Source organism: Acanthopagrus latus, chromosome 9 (assembly GCF_904848185.1).
Source record: "Acanthopagrus latus isolate v.2019 chromosome 9, fAcaLat1.1, whole genome shotgun sequence".
Lineage (NCBI taxonomy): Eukaryota > Metazoa > Chordata > Actinopteri > Spariformes > Sparidae > Acanthopagrus > Acanthopagrus latus.
The window spans coordinates 19,625,442-19,649,351 of NC_051047.1; the positions used below are offsets into that span (position 1 = coordinate 19,625,442).

The 23,910-nt window shown below is 42.3% G+C and overlaps 1 protein-coding gene across 2 annotated transcripts; it reads right to left on the reverse strand.

Moving 5' to 3' along the window:
* Positions 1-605: 605 nt before the first annotated feature.
* Positions 606-23,693, reverse strand: ranbp2 (RAN binding protein 2). Of its 2 annotated transcripts, XM_037108956.1 has the most exons (30): positions 23,469-23,693; positions 21,548-21,615; positions 21,338-21,449; positions 20,892-21,044; positions 20,503-20,733; positions 20,239-20,381; positions 19,873-20,068; positions 19,528-19,668; positions 19,219-19,378; positions 18,642-18,823; positions 18,320-18,516; positions 17,954-18,077; positions 17,064-17,225; positions 16,315-16,452; positions 15,214-15,345; positions 14,867-15,091; positions 14,661-14,744; positions 13,812-13,953; positions 13,611-13,705; positions 9,057-13,515; positions 8,579-8,656; positions 6,851-7,027; positions 6,041-6,127; positions 5,743-5,918; positions 5,248-5,515; positions 4,850-4,939; positions 4,590-4,741; positions 4,228-4,501; positions 3,767-4,122; positions 606-1,766 (listed from the first exon to the last, which is right to left on the reverse strand). In XM_037108956.1, exons 1-30 carry the CDS (start codon positions 23,538-23,540, stop codon positions 1,461-1,463), a joined length of 9,180 nt encoding a protein of 3,059 aa, XP_036964851.1. In that variant the 5' UTR covers positions 23,541-23,693; the 3' UTR covers positions 606-1,460. The 2 variants fall into 2 exon arrangements, with proteins under 2 accessions (XP_036964851.1, XP_036964850.1); XM_037108955.1 differs by lacking the exon at positions 8,579-8,656.
* Between the last annotated feature and the right edge of the window lie 217 nt (positions 23,694-23,910).

Here is a 23,910-nt window from a genome sequence, read left to right on the forward strand (position 1 = left end):
CTTGTTGTTATTGTTGTCCTTGTTTTTAGTTATATGTCTATTTTTTCTATTTCTTTTCTGTGCATTGATCTTGGATCTGTGTAAGATTGTAGAAAGCAAATTAAAACCAGAGTCCAATACTTTATATTTGTACACATACTTAATGAGTGCCAAGAAGTCCAACTGTTCAAAGCAGAGAGGGTCTTCCTTAGTGTCAAATCATGGCTGTCAAGGTCTCCAACACCCAGAAGTGGGTCCTCAGAAATGGGATCAGTAGCATATAGCATATTTTCCCTACATGAAGGCACTAAATGTGAAATACTTACAGTGGCCTTACAGAATCCAAGTATTTATTTGACATTAAATGTATTGAGCAAAAAACTGCTGCAATCAGCCCAGAAAATCATGTTAAACACAAATTCTTCCAAATCTTTGAAATGAGTCAATTTAACAACAAACAATACTCTGGATGAACTGCGTGATTAAAGATGTTAAGTAGACTTTGAGATTGTGACCAATATATGAAGTAAAATAAAAAGGGGCCAATCAACCTGTTTGTAGAGTTTCAATAGTCTGTCAGCACAAATATGTAATAAATAAAAGAAAACCTTTCAAACAAACATTGCTTACTTGTAAAGCAACTTTATTTCTCTTTCATCAGCATTTAATTTTGGTACAATAAGCACCATTTCAACTCGGTGATAATCTCAAGCTATAATCGGACGTTTTGCAAAATCCAAACCAGGTGTGTCGTCATCATCGAGCCACCCTCCGTCCACGGTGAGATGACTCAATTCTTATGTGTTTGAGTAGGAAAGCCAATTATCTGCACATTGTGAAATCCATTAACACAAAGAAAAATCACTAGAGGAGTCCTGCAGTGAAAAGTACAGAGGCGGCTTTTGGAGGAAAGGCAGAGGCGCAGTTATAAACCAATAGGTGCGGTTCAATTAATAATCTTTCAATTATAGTTAAGACTTCTTCAAAAAAAAAAAAAAAAAAAGACAAAAACAAAAAATCAAAAAAGGCGGAAAAATACCCGAGTGGAGCTTATGAAGAGGGACAGCACATTCAAACTGAACACATGCAAGAACAAAAGAACAAACATTGAACATTGACATTAAAAAAGTAGTTCATGTACAATTATACACACAAAATAAACAAATTAGGAGAATTTATTGACAGATGAGGATAAAGATCCAAGTGCAACCACGTGTGCCTCCTCCCACATTCTACACCACGCTTCCCAGTTGTGACTGTGTTGTAAAAACAGCAAAATAACTTCTAATCCCGGATTACTGAAGCCAGGTTTTCTATGAGGAGTGGTATTGATCAATAGTCCTGTGATCAGAGTGTGACTCTCAGATGCCTTATGTGACTATGGATTCAGGGTTTACACTGCACAGGGAACGCATTACCCAAAGTCATTACACTTTACAGCCTAAACTAAACTGTGGATCTTGATCTTAACATTTAAAAAGCTAGAGCTGTCCACAGTCTGTGATGACGAGCTTCTTCGTAGGCGGGCCTGCCTTTGTGCCCAGCTCTCCCATCCGTAAAACCACATCCATGCCATCCTGAACCCAGCCGAAAGCCACGTGTTTGAAGTCCAGGTGTTCGGCTTTCTTCAGGGTGATAAAGAACTGCGAGTTGTTGGTGTCGCGCCCGCGGTTGGCCATTGACAGGATGCCCGGTCCCGTGTGCCGAACATCAAAGTTCTCATCCTCAAACTTGTTGCCGTAGATCGACTTGCCTCCTGTGCCGTCACTGTTGGTGATGTCACCGCCCTAAAAGACCAATGAGGAGCTTGTTAGTAATGTACATGGAGATACAACCCTCCCTGTGTGACATACAATCATTATTAGAGATTTAACGATACACCGAGTTTTGCGATCAAAGCAATGCTGTGATACTATCGTGGGACTGTGACAATATCTACCAACCTATATGGCTATACTGCTCGTAAAGCTCATGGCTCTAACAAGGGAAATCAGTATGAATGCCTTCTACGATCACTCCTTGTCATTATATTAGTCTGAACAGCAGAGGGCGCAATCATACTGCTCAAGAAGACAGACCCGCCCTACTTTGTCTCCGATTGGTTGGTTTTGTTCTCAAACGGTAGACTCGAACTGTTAGCTCACACAGATGCTCTGGTAATGTCTGTTTTCAGCTGCGTTTAAGCTGCAGTAACACTCCGACATCTTCACTCATTCTCTGGAGACACTTTTACTTTTGCCTGAGTGTTTCTCAGCTCATTAGGTGGAGCAAACAGGCCGGCTGTCCCGTTGCTGCTCCACCACCCATCCTGTTTACTTCACCTAACGAGCCCAAAGACACTGCAGCCAAGACAGCCAGGCGGTTGTCAAAGATATCGATTCATATTGATTCTTAATATTATCGTTTAAATACTCATTTTCCACAGTATTAATGCACCGGTACTAGCTGCTCTCTTTTCTCTCCGTCAGCGATGTGACAAATATGGGTCCATATACAAGCTTTGTTATCTGTTAATAAGATCTAAAACTTTATGCACTAAATGTTGTGACAATATCTCCCTGTGGTATTGAATATCTTTGGGGACTAGTCAAGGCATAGTTTATGTAAATATGTCGTATTATTTTTCCTCTGAAAACCAGCTGAGGCAAAAAAATCTTCTCCCACTAACATCTTACATGTGGACTATTTTAGACAGAGACTCAACGATGTGGTGCTCTGTTGTTTTGTGATTTGGGAAATTGCTTATTACATCAGTACAACTGTGATGCAAAAAAACACTCCAAAGTTTTTTAAAGCACTGTCCTGTTAAGTTTTTGTCCACAACCAAGTATGATAAATTACAATCTGCACAGAGAATGTGTTTCTGAAAAAACAATTGAGATGAACGGAACAGATTTACAACATCTGAGAAGTTATATGAGGAAGCATTTTACATTCAACAACAAAAAAAAAAAAATCATAGTGAGGCAGTGGAGATGCATCAGAATGAAGTTGAATGAGTGGTACACTGTGAAGTGTGTATTTCCTTCAAAATAAGTGTTACAACTTTGTTCAGAATAGATGTTCTGTGAATGAATGCTAAATGCTTGTGCAGTCATCTAAACCAGCCCTAAACCAGAGCAAACTCAGGGAGCAGTTTTCCATAACCCTCTCCCATGTCCACCCACAATTTTCCCTTTTTTCTCTTTTTTTTCATTTTTAGTTATCGTAACCTTTTCCTGGCACTGTAAAGCATGCGGTTTGATGTGCTGTTGCACTTCATCCTCCTCATTGAGTGAGAGAAGGACAGAGTAGTGGAGAAGACAAAGAGTATTCAAACACATTTCAGGTGCCCTGGAGAGAGGAATTCTTGTATAAAGGAAAGGGGCTGTAAAATCTGGATCTAAAAAATATGTTGCAATCATGAAGGTCGCAGTCGAGTCAGTCACCACTGAAAGGCTGACAAACAGGACTGTGGAATGCACAGAGTCTCTCAGGGGCAAAAAATGAATGAAGGAATAAAAAGTGATAAATTGGACTTTATGCCACAGTAGGGGACTCATTCGATGTTGTTTTCTGAGGATTAAAAAGGGATTAGGACTCCCAGAAACCCACTTAGGTTTCAACATCCTCAAAATTTTTTTCACAGCAGATGATGATCATAATAGATTTTAGGCAGCTCAAACTGGCAAATAAGTCAGCGCTACAGAAACTGAAATATCTTATTTGTTTTGTTACATTTAGATCAAGCTCTTTTGTCACAAATGCAGTAGTGCTTTAATAACGTTTCACATCTCGATGTCCTCACCTGGCACATGAATGATGGTATGACCCTGTGGAAGATGGAGTTCTGCAGTCCGAAGCCTTTCTCGCCGGTACAGAGAGCCCTGAAGTTTTCCGCGGTCTTGGGGACGATATGGGAGAAAAGCTCGATGGTGATGGTGCCCAGCGTTTCCCCGTCGGCTGTCACTTTTAGGAACACCCGGGGGTTAGTGTCTCTGGAGTGCTCTTGAACTCTTGACATTTGTGGCGAGGATGCAAGCGATGAATCGCCATCACTTTTGCCCATGCGACTCTGACACCCACAGAACGTCTTCTTGAAGGCTTCAGTGATCTCAGCCGTTTTGAATTTGGCCGCCAGTTGCTCCACTACACCTTCGCCATCTGGTAAAACAGAGAGAAAGACGAGAGTATCAATAAAGGTTATCATAAAGTAATCTGTTTTAATGTAACTGGCCAATGTCTGCCCTCAAAACTACTTCTGTGTACCTGAGTAGTCGGTGGCCGTCCAGATCAGCGCATTAGGCGACACATCCATGGGTTTGAGTTCCATCGCCTGTGAGATCGTGTGATTGGCACAGACTCTCAGCACCTGCTCTCTTCTCATCAGGATTCGGTAGAAATGTTTGGTTGGGTGGAACATGATCTTGATGTCGCCGATGCCTCGCTCCTTCCACTGGCTCAGGTCACGGTCCCATCGGTACAGCTTGGCACGCTCCTTGAACAGGATTTCTTCATCCTCCTCTCCGGACTTTGTTTCCACCTGAGAGACGAAATATTACACAAAGATGAGGTTCTGTTTTCTAACTGCTAAAATTTACTCTAGTGTCTAAAAAGCATTTTAAATGTACCTCTGGTAGTGACACTATTGGCTCAAAGTGAATGTCCACATTGTTTGCGGCGTCCTCTTCATCAATGCCGTCCTCATCGCCATTGTTTTTTGGAGCTGGCGCCGGCGTCCCGAATACTGTCGCTCCAGCATTGGCCCACGAGAAGTTAGAGTCTTAATAACAGAGGAAAATGATAAATATGCAGTGAAATGTCATTTTATTGTAGTAATGTGTTGCTAGCGATGGTTGTCAAAAAGCCCACTGAAAGAAAATGTCCAAACCATTTGTTCCAAATGCAAATCCATCTGTGTTTTTGGCCAAGTCAGCAAAAGAGAAGCCTCCCAATGTGTTGAAGCCAAAGCCGGAGGAGTCTGTAGTGGGAGGAACAAAGTTATCAATAACTACTTGTAGATGTAGGGTTTCTTATTCCTCTCATTTCTATATGCAGGACTACAGCAGACAACATGAACACTGTATAAATTCATCTGAGGCAACAGAAAAAAGCACTCCGATCATTTGATTGATTTGTTATTTGGATTTGATAGTTTTGGTCCTCTAAAGGTTGTAGAGAATTGTTTATAAAGCTGGCATGAACAGTTGAACAAAGGTTTTTTTCTCAAATGTAACATTTCACTGCTGACCCACACAACTGTAGCAACGAACAGGGAGTGCTGTATACCTTGACCAGTGGTTGTAGCTGTAGGAGCTACAGCTGCAGTCCAAGTGGTGGAGTCTGGCTCTGGGGTCTTCTTAGTGGACAGGTCAATGGGAGAGCTGATGCTCTGAGCCTCAGTCTGAGTCTCTGTTGGCTGGTCTGAGGTCTGCTCCTCGGCTGCAGGTGGTACGTCTGCAGCTTCTACGCTGCTGGATGATGGAGTCGACGATGGCTTCTCAAGGGCTACAGGATGGCTGCTAGAGGCCTCTTCAGCTTGGTTTAACTCAGCATCCTGTAAGTTAGGATTTAAACTTCAGTAATACTGATGGACTCCTGACGACATAAAACTACATCTGTTAAACTAACTCAGTTAAGCTAAATATACTGCCTGCTTAAGCCAAAACAAGTATAAAAAAACAAACAAACAAAACAAAAAAAACAAAAACAAAAGAGTGATACAATGTGATAATGCACTGTGAGGTGTGACATCAGCAGGAATCTACAAACTGTGTCCATTACCAGGTCTCGCTGTGCCTTGCGGACTTCCGTCTCAAAGTCTTCGGGTTTGTCGTGGTCTGTGTCGCTGTCTGTGGTGCTCAGGCCGCAGAAGAAGGTGGGTGGAAGCTGGAGGCTTTTAGCCTTCTCCTCCTCCTCTGGTGTCGGCTTCTTTTCCCACACCACCTGGCAGTCTGGCTCTGGATACAATTACTTTTGATTAAGTCCTCATACTTTTCATCATATGGTGGAGAAGATCAATATTTATCCCGACAGCCCTAAAAATGTATGTGAAATAAAAAAAAATAAAAAATAAACATACCTTCACCACAGGCTGCAGCTTTTCTCTCAGGAGGATCCGCGTAGAGCTTTCCATTCAAGGCTCTTACTGCCGACTCAAAGTCCTCGTCTGAAATTAAAAAAAGAAAAAAAAAAGTTTAAAAACCCCTAAATCACATTTTGTTTTGTTCTTTTCTATGATCAAGATGTTGATTCAACAGTTCCCTTAACCTTGAACAGAGAGTTTTTAATTTGTTCTACTTCAATGAATGAAGTTTTAAATATTTAGCAGTGATAACCAGTTTTACAGATATTAATGCAGGTTGTTGACTTCATCGTGTCATACACCTTTATTTTATACCATAACATAATTTCAAACCATTAATTTAAACACTTTCTTGTAATTTCTTGGTTTGATAAAGTGCAAAGAGCCAATCCAAATTCAGGGCATTTTTGGAGGGTTTACCCGTTTTTTCATGTCTCATTTCTCAGTTGGGTTTTTTTCCGTCTTTTTCCGTCTTTATCAAATTTTGTTTTCATCAGTTTGGTTAAAAAGTGACTAAACTACAATAAAAAAAAAGCAGGAAACGACTGCTTTAATAAAATGGTGCGCTAATAAAAGCACTTTGGAGCCCTTTCAGTCTTCTACAGGGACACATGTGGTCATATTCTGATTTTATTAAATGAGCTGATTGAGAATATCAATAGAAAAAATAGATAACCGAACTATCAATGGAAATAGAACATTTTCAAAATGAGACAAAAGTGAAAAATTTACTATGTCATCCCAGTTACCATGTTTACGTAAAGCCCACAAACTTTTCTAGTCTTGTTTCTAAACTTTTGGTCTCACCGTCAGTTTGGTCATCGCTGGTGTAGCCTGGTTCATTCTGGTAGCAGAAGAAGGTGAGAGGCAGCAGGAGTTTCCTGGCTAAAGCTGCCTGTTCTGCAGTGGGTTCCCTGACATACACAACCTCCACCTCAGAGTCCTCGTCTGACCCTGCACTGCCTCCTCCTGCCTGAGGGGGCCCTGCGACAGACATGATGGGAGAACAATACAGAGTCAGGCTGGTATGGAAGGGAAGCAGAAATTAAGCTGCTTTAATCCCTTTTTTAGACTCAGGTGTTAGTTTCACACACACAAACAAGTCATGCACAGCAGAATGAATAGCATGCATCTGATCTACAAACATGTGAGACATGTTGTATTAAGAGAGTATTTCTATATGCAAACATCTGTGTTTTTGACCAACTCTGCACTTACTCTTTGAAACACAGTATTGTAGCATTAAACAGCATTAAATACCTGAGCTTTGACTCTAATTAGCCATTGCTGAGATGCACATCGCTGGCAGATGCCAGAATAGAAGGGGAATTCCATTTCATGCTGTTGCTACACATCCCGCACTAAAAATGGCATGTGTGACGTTCGCACAGTTGAGCGCTCACTGTGGAATCTGCTCAGCTCACCTTCCAAAAGACATCAGGCTTTTACTGATGTGTCTCCTGTTGCAGTACAAAACTCTAGTTTGACATCCGTTGATTCATAACATGCTACTGTAAATGCTCACTACCACATTGCTATTCAACATTGGTGAATGTGGACTTCAAAAGATTCTGCAGAAATATAGCAAAAAACGTTTCACCCCTATGGCCTGTGAAAACAGCACGAGATCTTCTGATTGTCTTTCAATCTAGATGCAAAAACCAAAGGACACTTTATCTTTTTTAGAGCATTAGGTGGAGAAATAAAGTTTAGACTCAAGCCCGACAGATACTCGGGTATACTGCACTGAAACCTTAAACTTCAATGGGAATGTAATAATTATAAATTACCTCAAGCAACTTACTGAATAATAATCTTGAAAATAAACAAATAAATGAATGTTTCACATTGCTGCATATCGTGCAACATATATGCCGATATGATGCATCTGTGAAAGGCCAATATTGTCTGTCTGATATATCAGCCGAGCTCCTGTTTGGACAAAATTAATAGTTAAGAGCTAAAACTAAACTTTGGTTACTGTGTTTGATTTCTCATTTTAGCAAATTAATTACTCTCGAGAGTAAACAAACAACTGTAAAGAAAGTGCACAAAAAGAAAAATAAAAGTTAATCAGATTAACTTATTTGATTATTCAAATGACACTATCATACATGTATTTTTCACACAATATCAGTAGTTCATTTCTTTTTTTTAGTTAAACCTACTTGAGAATCTCAGACTAGATAACTAGATTTTATCCATCTTTTTTAAAAAAAAAACAACTTTTAGGAAACTGCATTTTCACTGCAATTCCATTGTCCCACTCTGCTCATGTCTTTTGTTTGATTTTGATTCAAAGACCCCTAGTAGCAGAAAACACATACTATGTCTTCAAGTGTTACTATAAATACTAAATACTAATACTAAAATGATTTGTACAATAAAAAACGCATCTCCACACACTGGACATGCAACACGTTAGCGTCAATGTTTTTTTTCCACTCCGTGCATCCAGGTTATTTCTTTCAGGTAGTAAGGGCCAGCCAGGTGACAGCTGAGAAGTGTTAACACACACTGCAGTGATTAGAGTACCTGGGGGTTCAAATTGGGTGGTTGATGTGCTGGTCCAAAAAGCCATTGGGTTATCTTTGAAAAGCCTAAAATCCAGCCCTAAAGGATGATGGGTTGTTGAGTGAAGAGAAACTAATTGTGAGGCTGGTAACATAATCAGAAAACAAGGCCAATATTTGAAACTCTGTTTGTGAATGAATTGTGTTTAAACTCTGAGGGTATGCACCACATTGGTATACTGTAAACTGTTTTACTGAAGGCACAGAACACCAGAATATAACATGATGTATATAAAGTGGCTACATGGGGAGATTCTGTCCTAGAAATGTTTGAGAAGGGTCTTGGCTCAGTCAGCTAAGATGAAGGAGCAATGAGATGCAGATGAAACAAGACAATGAAGTAAAACAAATTCAAATCAAATTAACAAAAACAGTCGAGATACTCATTCAAAAACAGAAAATCAGACATATATGGCACTTATATTAGGATATTTCTTTACCTTTCTCTGGAATTTTGAAGGCTGGTGCTGCAGGTGAAGCCTTGGCAGGAAGTCCAGAATCTTTGGCTTTTGAACTGGATGCAGACTCTTCAGATTGAAATTTAGGAGAGCCAAAAAACCTCTGGAGGCTATCAGAGCCAAAGACAAACTTAGGGGGAGACACCACCGTCTTTGAGGGGTTGACTGGACCTGGAGAACCAGCTGCACATGGTTTAGTATCGGGGGAAAGCTCTGTACGTTCCTTTGTGGTCTCTTCCAGGACAGCGATGGCTGCCTTCCCACATACAGTTGGAGCTGTCTGTGCAGACCCTGTTGCTCCGGCGTCTTGAGGTGTAGCGACCCTGGATGTCACTGGATTCATGAGCTCCTGTTTTTCATGTGCAAACTTGGCCTCCTCAAAGACCTGTTTGAATGTGTTTGCAGTGTCCTGCAGCTTGAATCTCACAGCCAGCTGCTCTATATTACCCTCTCCTTCTTCAGCAAAGTCCAAGGCGCTCCAGACCCAGGCCTTCTCTGCACCCTTCATAGGCTCCAGCTTCATGGCTGATGAGATCCAGTGGTTGGCACAGATCTTAAGCACCTGGTCTCTCCTCATTATCAACCTCACTCGTTTGGTGTCGTAATTCTGCAAAAGCTTGAGGTCTCCAATACCCCTTTCCTTCCACTGGCCCAGTTCCTTATCATAGCGGTACAGCTTGGCCCTGTGAGTGAAGACCACCTGTTCATTCTCCTCTCCGGTAGAAATCTCAACCAGGTCAGGCAATGGCACGACAGGTTCAAAGTACTGGCCATCCCTCTCCTCATCCTGGGTTACATCCTGCTCGTCATCAGTGCCCACTGAGGCTCTGCTCTGGTTCAGCTTAGCAGGAGACTTGGAGGGACTGATGCCAGGTTGGAAGCTGAAGTTGAACCCACCAGTGGACTCTCCAAAACGGAAAAGGTTCTTTCGCAGGGGGCTGCTGGCAATGGGAGAGGCATAGACTGAGGAGTCAGCGGTATCATCTAAAGCCTCTTCTCTGAGGTCGTAGTTATCCCACTCCAAGGTGGGGCCAGTTGTTTCACCAAGAGGCTTGACTGCAAGGCCTGAAACATTGCTGGATGCCGTGATGTCTCCCTGGTTGTCGTCATCTTTGATCTTTGTTTTCTCATCTGTTAAAAAGAATTTAAGGTCTTTCAAACCAGACTTCATTTCCTCTGCTTTCTGAATGAGGTGTGCTGTTCTTCCTGTGTCAACAAGCTTGTGGGGGGTTTGTAGGGGGATGTCCAGGAGAAGTCTTTGACACTCTTCAAACTTCTCCTTAAACTCCTCAGCGAGCTCTGCAGTTTTGAACTTTGCAGCCAGCTGTTCAAGTTTAGCATCTCCATCGGAAAAGTCATTGGCCATCCAAATCCATGCTTTGTCCGAGCCTGCCAGGGGCTTCAGATTCATGGTGGTGGTGATCCAGTGGTTGGCACACACCTTTAGAACTTGCTCTCGTCTCATCAGCACCCTCAGCCTGCCATTACAGTTATTCTTCAGAAATTTAAGGACTCCTACGCCACGCTCTTTCCACTGACTGCTGCAGGAGTCGAATCTGAACAGTTTCACACGCTGAGAATAAAGAACTTGTTCATCCTCCTCCCCCGTCACCAGGTCCACCTTATCAGGCATCTGGACCACTGGTTCAAACTGGATGTCATCATTTTCTTCCGTTTTATACATGCCATCGTCCTCTATCTCATTTGAGGCATCGGTCTTTGTGGGGGTTGCCTGTAATGATGTGAACAGCTGTTCACCAGCCCTAGAGAAACCTTGGAAATTGGGATCTTTCTGGCCAAACTGGAAATCTCCCCCAGTGGATTTTGCCAAGTCTGCAAAGCTGAATTCACTGCCTTTACCAGCAATTAATGGATTTTGATCTTCCTGGGCTTGTTCAACTGAGGGTAGAGAGACAATTTCACTCTCCTTGTGTTTGTCAGCTATACTTTTCAGAAAACTGGAGGCTGACCCTGATGGAGGTTCATTATCAGTTGAGGAAGTCTCTTTTGCGGGTTCCTGAAAGCCAAACTTGAAGCCACCAGCTTGAGTGGGCATTGAGAAAGAGAAGGCAGAAGAACTTGTGGTACTTGATCCAGATGGAGGTGCTTCAAACTTAAAAGAAGAAGCAGAGCTTGTATCTTTGCTTTGACCAAACTGAAAGGTTTTCCCAGTGTCAAAAGGCATTTTAAATCCAGTTGCAGCAGGCTGGCTTGATGAACTCTTGGTGCCAAAGGTAAAACTGAAGGTGGAGGCTGAAGGAGCAGCACTGGCAGTGCTTTTAGCATTCGGATTTGGTGTCATACAGGCCACACACTTACTGGCAGAGCCATTATTTCTCACCAGACAAGCGTCACAATCCCATTCTCCATCCTTCTTGCCAAACATGGCTTCTAAAGAGGAAGGTTCATGTGGGGTATGGCAGGAAATGCATTCAACAGCTGATGCATCATTTCTGACCAGGCAGTTGTTGCAGTCCCACATCCCGTCCTTTTTTACAAAATCAGCCCCAAAATCTGACACTGCTGGCAGATTTGATGCTACTGCAGCCCCCTCTGTTGATTTAGCAGCAGGGTTGGGGGTTTGACAGGCGACACATCTGTTGGAAGAGGCCTCATTTCTTACTTCACATACATCACAGTCCCACTGCCCGGGCTGCTTCATAAACTGGGTGCCAAACCCTGAGCCAACAGCAGATATTGAGGGCTGCACTACAGCGACATTTGGTGACACTGCAGTCGTTTTAGGAGAGGCTTTGAGAGCATTACAAGAAACACAACTGTCAGCACTGGCCTCATTTCTTGTAGAACATGTCTCACAGTCCCACTGCCCTGGCTTCTTGCCAAACTGAGACCCAAAGCCACCACCAAACGCACTGGTTACAGGGTCAGCTGGTTTTGAGGTGCCAAATGTGAATGAGGAGGGTATTGAAGCTCCAAAAGCACCAAATCCAGTAAATGGAGAACCAGAGCTACTTGGTTTGGATGAATCAATGCCAAATTTGAAAGTAAAGGGACTTGCTTTGGTTTCAACAACAGGCTGAATGTCAGGCTTGGATGAGGCATTGGGATTTGCAGTTTGACAAGCAGCACATCGCACATCTGTGGGTTTATTTCTTACACAGCAAACAGCACAGTCCCATTCTCCTTCTTTGGGAGCGAACTGGGCTGCGAGTGATTCAGAAACATTTGGGGAATCCTCTTTCTCCTCTGGTTGATCATGCCTTTCTGGTGATTTGAGCACAATTTTCTGGGCTTCCTCAAACTTGGCTTTGAAAAGTGATGCCTCATCAACTGTTTTGAAGCGGATGGCCAGCTGTTCAGGCTTAGGCTCTTCATCCGCATAATCAATGGCATTCCAGACCCAGGATTTGTCAGAGCCAGCATTCGGTTTCAGTAGCATGTCAGCAGTGATGTAGTGGTTTGCACAGATCTTAAGGACCTGTTCCCTTCTCATTAGGAGGCGGACCTTCCCTTTAGTGTTGTGTTTTAGGATTTTAACATTTCCAATTCCCCGCTCCTTCCATTCTTTTGTCTCTGTGTCGAATCTATACAGCTTTGCCCTGTTGCAAAAGATTTCCTCTTCCTCCTCCTCACCTGTTCTCACATCTACTTTATCAGGTAGAGGTACAATGGGTTCAAAGTGTGGACCATCCTCATCTTCCTCAACATGAGTGCTGTCATTATCGCTCTCCACTGCCCTTTCCTCTTCTGCTACAGTCTTGCCAAGCCCAAACACTGGCTTTGTAACATCACCAAATTTAAATGGCTGCTCCACCTTTCCAAACAGACCTCCAGTGCCGGTGCTCTGTGTGGAATCAACAAAAGAGAAGGGAGTGGCACTTTTAGTGCCAAAGGTGAAGATTCCTGCTTGGTTGGGAAGTTGCTCCTTGGCTGGAGACTTCTCTAGAACAGGGTCTGTTTTAGTGGGAATGTCTGATGTAAGAAGACCAAGCAGACTTTCACTGTGCTTGGCCTGTGACGCTGGGAAAGTAAAATCTCCATCGTTGGATTTAAAGTTTGAGTTGAATTTAAAAGCAGCTGAGGGTGTTGACTGGGCGACTGCTGGCGCTCCAAAACTAGGCACTTTTGGGACTTCAGCAGGGGCCTGCTGGCTGAAAGAGAGCTTCCCAAAGTCCATAGGCTTCCCCTCAATGCCCTTTGGAGGCTGAACAGGGACTACAGACGGCTTGGTGAAGTAGCCAGGTTCAGGCAGGGGAGGGTTTGTTGTTTGTTGGGTTACACCCTGGCCATAATATTCCTCACTATATGGGGAAAGAAGGCTCGTGGCTGGTGACTCAAATCGAAGAGGGGCACCGAAGACTGGTTCTTGGGGTGGGTAAATGCAGGGCGGGGCTGTCTGCAATGGAGGAGTATGAGTGGGCGGCTGGTAGGCGTACATATGTGGCTGAGGTGGCATACGGTTCATACCATACATTGGGCCCTTTGTGAAGAGGAAAAAACAAAACAAAACATGTCAGTCAGTATACTCTGAGCCATGTTATTTCTGTGAATACATGTTGAAACAGTGATAGTTACCTTGGTGGGGGTTACATTTGCTGCCGTGCGCAGGAGATACTGAGAGTTATAAGCTGGAGACTGGTTATAGTACACAGACGGGCCTGTGGTGGCAACTACAAAAACATTAGAAACAATTATATTAATGTTATAAACTATTCCTGTTCAATACACAAAAATATGGCGCTATTAATCTGCCTTGATTCCATGTAGTGTGCTGACCTGTTAGCGGGGCCCCATGGTAGGACTGGACCGGCGTAAAAGGCTCCTGCAGGCCCTCGGCCCCATAGCTCTCCCCATACATCTTGTGATGAGGTGAGCCTGCGTTTCCTGAAGAGTTGTGTCTCAGATCATGGACCTCATTCTGGAAAACAAAGAGCTTTATCAGTGATTTGACATCTACACAAAATTTAAAGAATACATAATGAGTCCTTGTCATTACCTCCGACTGATTATTTGCAATTTTCCCATTTTCTTAATACATCTCATCATTTTAGAGTAAATCTGCTGAAAACCAAAACACCTTCTCCATATATTACTTGTGTTATGATTCATTTCGATATGATGTACCAATGAATTTCTATTAGTGGGAAGACAGGCAAATCATACTTAGCTCTTTTAAACTTTTGAACACTGTTCTTACTCATTAATTCCTTAAAAGTGGAACCACTTAAAAATGGTAACCGCTTGTCTCTTCACCTTACATATATGGGCAAAAATAAACAGGTTTATTCATTGTTAATTTATTTCCTTTTTCCTCGCCATTCACTTACAATAAGTGTTACAATAGTGTGAGTAACAGCGTTTATTGTCATAATGGTCTTCCCCATTGTTGTTGATTAATTTTTTTAAATGTAATTTTTTTCTATAATGTGTGTTGCTGGTTGGTGGGAAGCAGTGTGAAATTAATAATAATTAATAAAAAATAATTACTCAGTTAAAACAAAATCATAATTTTAAGCACTCATAAATTGCAATAACTTTGTTCTTAAACAAAAAAAAAGGTTTTAAAGAAGAAATAGAAAATAAATAATAACAAAGTTAAATTAGTTTTTCATAATTTATTCTGACCTTGAGAGCTTCAACTTGCTGACACAACATCTGTAGGAGACTTTTCTGGTCCTCCACCCAATGAGGTGGCGTCTTGGAAGACATCTTGGCGACAGGGGAGAGAAATGATAAAAAGTCACTCATTTGTGTTCATTTCTGTGCTGAATACAATGAAACACTGAATATATAGATGACATTACAAGATCTCTGATGGCACCTGAACCCACCAAGTGTCTTTTTGAAGGAGAGATGCTTTTGTTTGGAGATGGAGTGGAGAACTTAATGTGGGATATGTTGGCAGATGTTTCTGTGGGATGAGCAGGGCTGGAGTGAGTGGGTCCTAGCCGAACTTCCTCCTCCTTCTCTTCTTCATCCATGGCCTCCCCACTCTCTCCCAGCTGCTGGTTCACATCGTTCAAGAGATCCACAATATCCTCCATGGAAACAGGCAGCTGGGACACAATAGTAAATAAATGGTTACACAGCTGCAGAACTCGTTCTGCAAAGAAATGTATCACACAATTGATATATTTGGAGGGTCACTTTGCTTGGAGCAACAAGAAATGTAACTTACTTTGTCAATGTCATCGGCGTTAGCGCTATAGATCTTTGACAAATATGTCCTGAACTTTCTGAGAAAAGTGATGCATCTGTCTTGGGTCTCCTCAACCCCGTTGGTCGCCTCCTCAGATAACCGCTGGTAGATCTGCCGAGGGACGCAGCACAAATTTTGAGGTTAAATGGAGTTTGATCAAGATAATATTGTCTTTTTTTAGGGAGTTGCCCCATATAGCAGCTAAGAGAACGCCTGTAACAAGGCAGCAAACACAGAAAGATAGAACAGAAGTGAATGAGTACCTTTACTGGTATAGACAATGAAAATGTTTTAATTCACACTTTCTTTTCGTAATCTGAGATTGTCTTGCATTACTAAGAAAGGCAGACTTTCCTGCAAAATTACCTGTAGAGCCATTATTCATTTAAGATTAGGTTTTGGCAAGAAAGAAAAAAGAAAAAGAGTGATGTCCCTTTCCAGAAATCATGACAGGGTTATTCTAAATACTCCACAGACCTTATTGTGAGAAGTCATACGTATTTTCTCTCCAGCCGACCATATCACTGTGAAGAAGGCAGCGTGACTGTACTCATGAACAAGAGGCTAACTAGCTGATGTGAGGGGAGGAGGACCCCATCTAGATGGAGAGTTCCTTCTGTGTGGTGATATGGCTGGTGGGTGTAGTTCAGTACAAAGGAAATTGTTCCTACATGAAACTGCTGACAACAAGGTCTGTAGATTATCTTGAGTAACCAGGTCAGCAACCAGCGCTAACAGGGTCTCATTTTGTTCCATTATATTCAAGAGAATGCAGACATCTCTACGGCCAATATCTCAAAGACACTGCAACTTTGAATTGAAAGTGGTGAAGTGTTACCTTTAACTGATTAGACTCCCAAAACAGAAGGCAAATGTATTTGTAAGAAGCCTAAACTTCCACAATATTTATACTATTTTCTGAACAACACAAACATCAGTAATTACTGACACAGTTCCTCCTTTATGAGACTGTTGGACCACTAGCTGCAACTAATCCGGGGGGGGGGGGGGGAATAAATCGTTTCTCTAATGACCTTCATAAAAATCATCTTAAGTGCACATCTATGCCAAAAGGCTTACCTTTGCCAAATGCCAAATGGATGACATGTTGTTGATAGTTTCCAAGGTAGCGATGGCCTCCTCCGTCTTGCCTTCTATGTTGAGGAGAGCTGCATATGCTATCTTAGCTTCTTCTTCATAGCCCCTAACAGAAGAAATCTGAGATGGAAATCGACACACATAAATACTTGTTAAATTCTTCATTCTTAACACATAATAGTATCACAGGTACATAGATTCGCAGAAACCCTAAGATATATCATGTCAGCCATTTGAGCTAGAGAAACACTTAATGATTTAAAAATGTCAAAGACCTGGAAGCTGTGACCTTTAAAATAATCAAAGCCACAAGGTGTAAACATGACAACGTAAACCACATTAAAGCCCAAAACATAAATGGCAAGGGAGGGTCCATATAGCTCTTTAAGACCAGAAACCAAGCCCTTTTGAAGCAATTTCCAGGTACAATGTCCAGATTTTCAAAGCCCTTATTATCATATTTGATTTTTTATGATAAATGCAATTTTACTATCTGATCGAAAACAAAAAAATATGGATTACAGGATCATTTAATTTCAAATGCTTAAAATAAAAGTTTGGTTACACGAGTGATTTTGTAAATTAAACACTCGATTATGCTGAAAATCAAGCTTCTTTTTCCAGGATTGTATTCACATTCAAGCATTTTTCTGACCTTGAAAACAATACATTTAAAAACTAAATATCCATAGTATCATCTAATAAAAGCACACCAAAACAAAAGTATTAACCTGAATGTCTTTGGAGGGGAAGTGTATGAAGAGGGGGTCAAGCGGTTCTGGTATACTGCGTCTGTTTTTGATCCTTTCCAATAGTGGAAGTACAACTTTCCAGTAGTGGACACTGCGGCCGATGTACTCCTTCTGGTCGTAGTAAGAGTTCACTCCATCTCCCTGGGTTATTTAACATGCATCAAGGAAAGAAAGTCAGCCTGCCATACTAGCTTAATGCAGTCAGACAACATAAACATGGTCAGACAGCTACAAATTCTACCAGGAAACAAACAGACACATAGACAGAGAACCAGCACATGTGGCCAGTTGGACCTCTCAATCTTATCACATTTAACAGTCATAGAGTTAATGACAGAAAGGAGCAGGTGGAAAGGCATGTGTATCTGTGCAGGATCTGGCAAGGTGCTGAGATATGCAAGTGCTATTTTACTGTCCGTGCTGAATGTCTCCGTGTGCACGACTGCCACCCACAACTGATCTGGCCCCGTTATCTAACCATCTTCATAATGTCTTAAATGAGGGAAGTTGATATTCATGCATCACATACTGTACAGCCGTCCACCTCTACACTTTGTTGTCCTTTGTCTTTATGCCATGATGCTTTCATGAAGTTGCACATTGCCTAGTAATTGAGGTCCAGCACTTTCACTGCATAATATATCCAAGTAAAAACTTGTGTACTGTAACTCGATGCTTCAGTTTTGATTACAATTTTAGCTCGTGTTCAGAGTGAATTTGAGTTTGGCATACTGTCCACCTGAGGACCAAGATTGAAAACACCTAATTTCTTGTGTCTAGCTGGCCACATGCCGAGCTTGTGTATACACAGTGCATGTCTGTGTGTGCACTGTGTATATGTTTGTGTGTTTGTATGTGTGCATGTGTACCGTCTGGCTGAGACACTGAGCCCAGTGGATGGCCAAAGCTGGTTGGAGCCCATTTTTCTCTCCAGCCCTCAGAGTGTTGAGTCCATGCTGCACAATCATCCGTAGCTTGGCTGACATACCAGGTCTAAAAGGAAACGATATAATAAAATGGCATATAGAGTATTTACACCTAAATGAACAAGTTACCATCACTGACTGGTTATTCAGCATGAGATCTAAGAAAAATATGAAGAGTTTTCACACTTTCAAACATTTGATTAGCATTCAGTGTATTCCCAGTAATATTGTAATCTTTCAGAGCACATTTGACAGTTTCCAGTTTTTTCACACAGACATAGCTAAATAACGAACTCCAGTTTTACTCACGCTGCCTGTTTGTGAATGAGGCTGTAGATGGCATCCCACCACTCCCTCTGTCTGACGGTTGTCAAGAGGCGAAGGAGAGGAAGCGGGAGGCAGAGAGGCTCATAGAGCTGCTGTTGCTTCTGGTTCACTCCACTGCTAATCTTCGCCGTCTCCTGGAGTTGGCAGTGGCTACAGAATACCACACCTTGTAAAAACACCTGGATGGAGTAAAGTGACAGAGAATTTGACATTGGAAGACATGCAAAATTCAGTAATAATATGAGAATTAAATAGCAAAAGTACCATTTATCAAATGAGAGAACTGCAGGTATTAGGCACTAACCTCCAGGTCCAGCAGGCAGATGGACTCTGGTGCATTTGTGTCCAGTTTGGAAGTTTCCAGAGTAAGCCTAGGGAAAAGCTGCTGCAGCCAGTCCCGCAGGGCCGCTCGCTGAGCCCGGAGGGTCCACTGTAGGCCCAGCCAGCTCAGATGTTGCAGGTCACCACCGTGCAGCAGGATGGAGCCTGTGGAGGTGGGAACCAAATTACCACAATGCAGGAGTTGTTGTTAGGAGCTGCTGTTAGTGTCACAACACCTTTAACAGAGAGTGAAGCTATATGGGCTGCAACTATGTGACAACTTAAGACTTCTGAGACCTAGACCCTCAATAAATATACAGAATATGTTTTTCAAGGACCCCATGTAAGTTATTAAGACTATAAAATATTTACATTTGATGCTGATGAAACAATAATGCATACAGAAGGACTTTATTAACTTAAACAAGTGCTAATCTAATTCCAAATGTAACTGTTAAATAAAAGTTTACCTTGAAAATGAAACCCAAACAAAATACAAAACAAAACTGAAGGGCTCTTCATGCTACTGCAGCACTCAGACAGATTTTTTAATTTTGTACCTGCGTCCCATTTGGCCAGTTGAGAGAGTTCTGGAGCTGAGGTGTTAATGGAATGGATGTCATCATTGGCAATAAAGGACGATCCAGTGGAGGCCTGTGGTCCAAACAGGAGCTCAAACAGAGAGTCTTGACCGCTACGGTTCCCAAACGCCTCCACCACCTACACACGGATGACGTTAAATGATTGTGTTAAACATCAATTTGTCAGTGCTGACTATGTCTGGCGCTGTATGATGGATGTGCACTTTTAACTCCGGGTTATAAACACTATAACCTTCAAGCAAACTGAAACCGAACACATGGACCAACCTCTCTGATCAAGGTGGATGAATCAGTGCTCAGGTTCAGCAACATGTGGCCGGCCTGACTCTGTCTGTCGTTGGCCAGTTGCTCCAGAAGCTGTGGGGCTGCCTGGTCTCTTTTGGTCACTTTAGCCTTTGGTCTGGGGACCTTGTGGAAAGACAAACAAAACAAACAGTAATCAGAAGGCTTCTGTTTAGTAATGGCTTGAGTACAAGGTAATATCATGTCACATACTTTAAATAAGATTTAATTTATATAAAAAGGAAAGAAAACAACTAAACAGGAAATAATCTACAAAATTATCACATTTGTGGACAACAGAAGCTGATCGGCTGCTTGGTGAGTCAGTACCTGGTATGCCAGCAGGTAGCACAGTGCAGCCAGGTCAATGACGGCCCTCCACGTCTGTTGGCGATCCTGAGCCAGCTTCAACAGCAGTGTGGCAGCATGTAGATAAAGATGACCTCTCATCTCTACAAACATCTCACAAAGATCATCTGTGTGGCGGCCAGCAACGCCGCTCAGCAACTGCATAGCTTCATCAAAACTAAACAGAACAAACACACACACACAAAAGAAGCTGAAGCTTGAAGAAAATGACCCCAAAGTCACAACATGGACATGAGACAGTAGACTTTAAGGTTTGATATGATTTCTTGGATAGAGCTTGTCCATTGTGTATGTACACAAACACCATAGGAGCTCAGCATGACCTACCCCCTAAGGGCATCCAGGCTGGGCTGCACGCTGCTGTCAGACAGTGTGATTCTCAGCAGGCTGCAGTGGGCCAATAGCAGCTCCCTCTGCAGAAGTCGACACTGCTTCTCATTACTGGAGACGCTGGGCTGAGCTAGATACTCCTGTGACAAAGATAATCCAATGCTTTGGGATCAATTTAAAGAGTCAGGTTTAAAGCCCCCAAAATGCATCCTTGTCTAGCTTTGTAAAATCTACTCTGCACTACTGCCCATCCCAGCTGACCTGCAGTGTGCGCAGCACCACTTTGTACCAGTCCAGACTGCGGCTCAGCAGGCCTCTCTTCTCAACAGCCAGGCAGTGCTTAACGGCTTCATCCAGCCGTCCGTCCTGACAGAACAGCTGAACCAACTTCATGTTCACATGAGCGTCAGCTGGCCTCGCTGCCAGCTCAGCCTGGAGGAGGTCGAACAACCGGTTCCATCCCTGCTGACCCTGACGACTCAACAAACATTCCTGCACAGAGACGAACAGATAGACCAAAGAGTCACTGTGGCATCAATACCTCCTTTGATTAATATTCACCTGCTTCTCCCCTCCTTAGTGAACGTTACAAAATTTCATGTAAGACAGAGTGAGGGAAATGGAAGCTGTTGGTTAAATATGAGCCTCACTTTCAGATTGAAGACTGCAGGGTTTCCTGGCAGCAGCTTGGCAGCTTTGTCCACCCAAAACTCGGCTCTGCTGTCACATTCCTCTTTACTGACCAGCAGCTCAGCCACCTTCAGCACCAGGTCCCTCTGGGCTGGGTTCAAGTCCACTGACCGCTGCATTCAAACAGAGAGGTGCAGATATACCAGTGTCAGACATGTGATCTACCCAAAGGGAAAGATTCCTCCAAAAACAACAACAAGAAAATAATTTAAGAGAGAAAGACTAGTTGAATGGGAACTTTATTTATACCTCAGTGAATTCATGTGTTGTAGAGTCAAATTAGGTTATCGAATAAACATGAGGAGTCTAAGGCAAGTCCAAAGATGTGGTAGACTTGGATCACTTTCTTTTTAAAACAGCTGAAAGAGAGCTTTGATTTCATGAAACAAGTGTGTGTTCTTCCTACCTTGTAACATCCTACTGCCTTGTTGATGTCTCCCTCTCTCTCAAAGAGCTGGCCAAGGAATTTGTGTGCTTTGGGATCCCTCTCCTGGACTTTGAGATACTCTGATACATGTCTAGGAATAGCATGAAAAATGCAAGATTGCTATGAGTACAAGTGAGAACTCTTGAGGAGTAGCAGAACAGTCAACAATGGGGAAGTCTGTGTGCTTACCTCTTTGCAAGTTCATATTCTTTCGCTTCAAAGTACAATTTAGCGAATAAAAACCCTTTGACTGGCTTCTGCGAAATGAAAACATCGAAAATGATTATTAGAAAATCAACCACATTCTTAACAATTTCATTAAGTTTTATCTTGCTTGTTATGTTAACTAGCAGGCAGAAGCATACCTATACATCACTTAAAGGTAATTAATTACATGTCTTATTGAGAGGTATTATTTTGCCAGTTCTGATATGGTAGAAGTTAACAACATGTTAACCAACATGGTTATAGGATTATCTCCATTCATGAAAAAATATATTATTTATTACCATTATGTTTCCACCTTATTTGCTATGGTTATATCCTACTAGGCTACTTGTTCTTAGGGCTGCATCTACTGTACCTATTATTTTATTGAAGCCCAGTTGCTCATTTACAATGTTAGTAGTTAATGTTTCTGGAAACCACAGATACATCACAGATTGACATCTGTCCTCAACATGGCATATCACATTCCATTATGGGCATAGTAGCTGACATTCATTTTGGGAGATGAAGGGGATGGTGGTGGTGTTATGACTAAAGCCTTACATTTTTCACAGAAACATGGACCATCTGCAGCTGTTTTTGTGGTGACCAAAACAAGTAAGCTATACTAAGCCAAACCATGATGTGTTCCAAACCTAACCAAATGTTTTTAGTGCCTAAAACAAGGCAGGCCTGCAGTGCTGTGACGAGATAAATAGAAATTTGAATCTACACAAATGTTAAGTGGCAACATAAAGAAAGGTTTAGTTTTAACTTGTCTGAGGTTTTGCGTAAACATACTTAGCCAACTTTTATTTACTCTGGAGATTGGGCTGATCAGTGTTGATTAAGCTGTCAATTATTTGCCTTATTTTGTAGACAAATCAAAGATATTCAATGTCCTGTCACAAATGAGTAAAAAAACAGAAAAAAAACTTTAAAATATTTTTATTTTTATTTCCCTTAAAAAAAACCTAAAATGCATTGATTTGTTATCAAAATAGTTGCAGATTCATTTGAATAGCTGACAACTGATCCATTAATCGTTGCAGCTCTAGTTGCCGGCTCCTTTACTTTCTGAGTTTGTTTCAATTCCCAGGAATTGGAACAAGTTACAAGTTTAACAAATTGTGGACTTTGAGTTAGTTTACCGGTGGCAATATATTCTTACGGGCCCAGACACCATGACTTCTGCACCCTTGCTACATCGAGAAACACGATAGCCAAACCGAGTCTGGCACTTCTCTTCAAATCTTTAGGATGTAACGTTAGTGGTCTCAATCTCATCAACTAACCAAGTCGACCAAACCACACATTTATGAGATTACTGTCGGCCTCCGTTAGCGCAGTCATCGATTAAGTGTTTCGTGCCACTTGAACCTTGAATTTCTGTTTACAGACAGTCTAGACGGCAAGTAAGCTAAATTGTATTATTTCTACGTGAAGTTTGGTGGCAGCTACTATACATGACTTAATTGCACGTATTCCGATTGGAAAGGGTTTTGAAGTCATGTTGTTCCACGTTTATGTTTGCTGCAATAGCTGTAAGCACAAAGTTGTCGAAATAGTTGAGTGAACGCTACCTAGCATGGCTAACTGGCTAGCCGTTGGCCGTAACAACCCATGCCGCGCATTTTCTCAACATAAAGGGGAGGACACGACGAGGCGTCATCATGCCGGTTAGCTAACGTTGGCGACGTTAGCCCGGGGCTGGTTGTAACACAGGTTACAAAGACCACACAATTAAAGGTAACCGATTGAAGGGCCGCTTAAGAAAATCAACTACAACAAGTGCTCGTTCGATCCTGGTGTTCAGGTTGTCTCCTCGGGACCGCCTGGACTGACACATGCTGGACTGACATGATGGCAGCAACATGCTAACTTAGCCGCCGGCTTAACTTACCTCTTTGAGTGAGGGAGAGGAAGTCTGTACTGAGGAAACGTAACGGTCCACTTCAGCCTTACTCCGTCGCATGGCTCTCGAAAACAAATACTTCTAAAACGACTGACTATGGCGCAGCTGAATATCAGGAAATCACAATATATATATAAAAACTGACGGTTTGACTGTCACTCCTCAACGTTAACTCCCCATGATGCCACTGCGCAGTCTCATGGCCGTCAAATGGCAGAGGGTCACGTGGGTCGTGTTCGTTCTTGAAACAGGCTCCTCAGCCAATGAAATGCGAGTATTCCGTTTGACGCACGCTGACGCACTTTATTTTGAAGGATTGGTGGGTTGGCTGGGGTGAACCCTCTGGACCACACACTCTTTGTAATGGTGTTATGATATAATTCAGATACTCTGCAAAACCTGTACTGATATGATTATTTCATGTAACGCT

What these genes read in the sequence shown, in the direction of transcription:
- ranbp2 (XM_037108956.1), bottom strand. Translation starts at nt 23,540, where the DNA reads ATGCGACGGAGTAAGGCTGAAGTGGACCGTTACGTTTCCTCAGTACAG. An exon ending in CCTCTCCCTCACTCAAAGAG is followed by an intron (nt 21,616 to 23,468) that starts GTAAGTTAAGCC and finishes TTCATTTCGCAG; the next exon opens with AAGCCAGTCAAAGGGTTTTT. An exon ending in TGGTGCTGCGCACACTGCAG is followed by an intron (nt 20,382 to 20,502) that starts GTCAGCTGGGAT and finishes TCTTTGTCACAG; the next exon opens with GAGTATCTAGCTCAGCCCAG.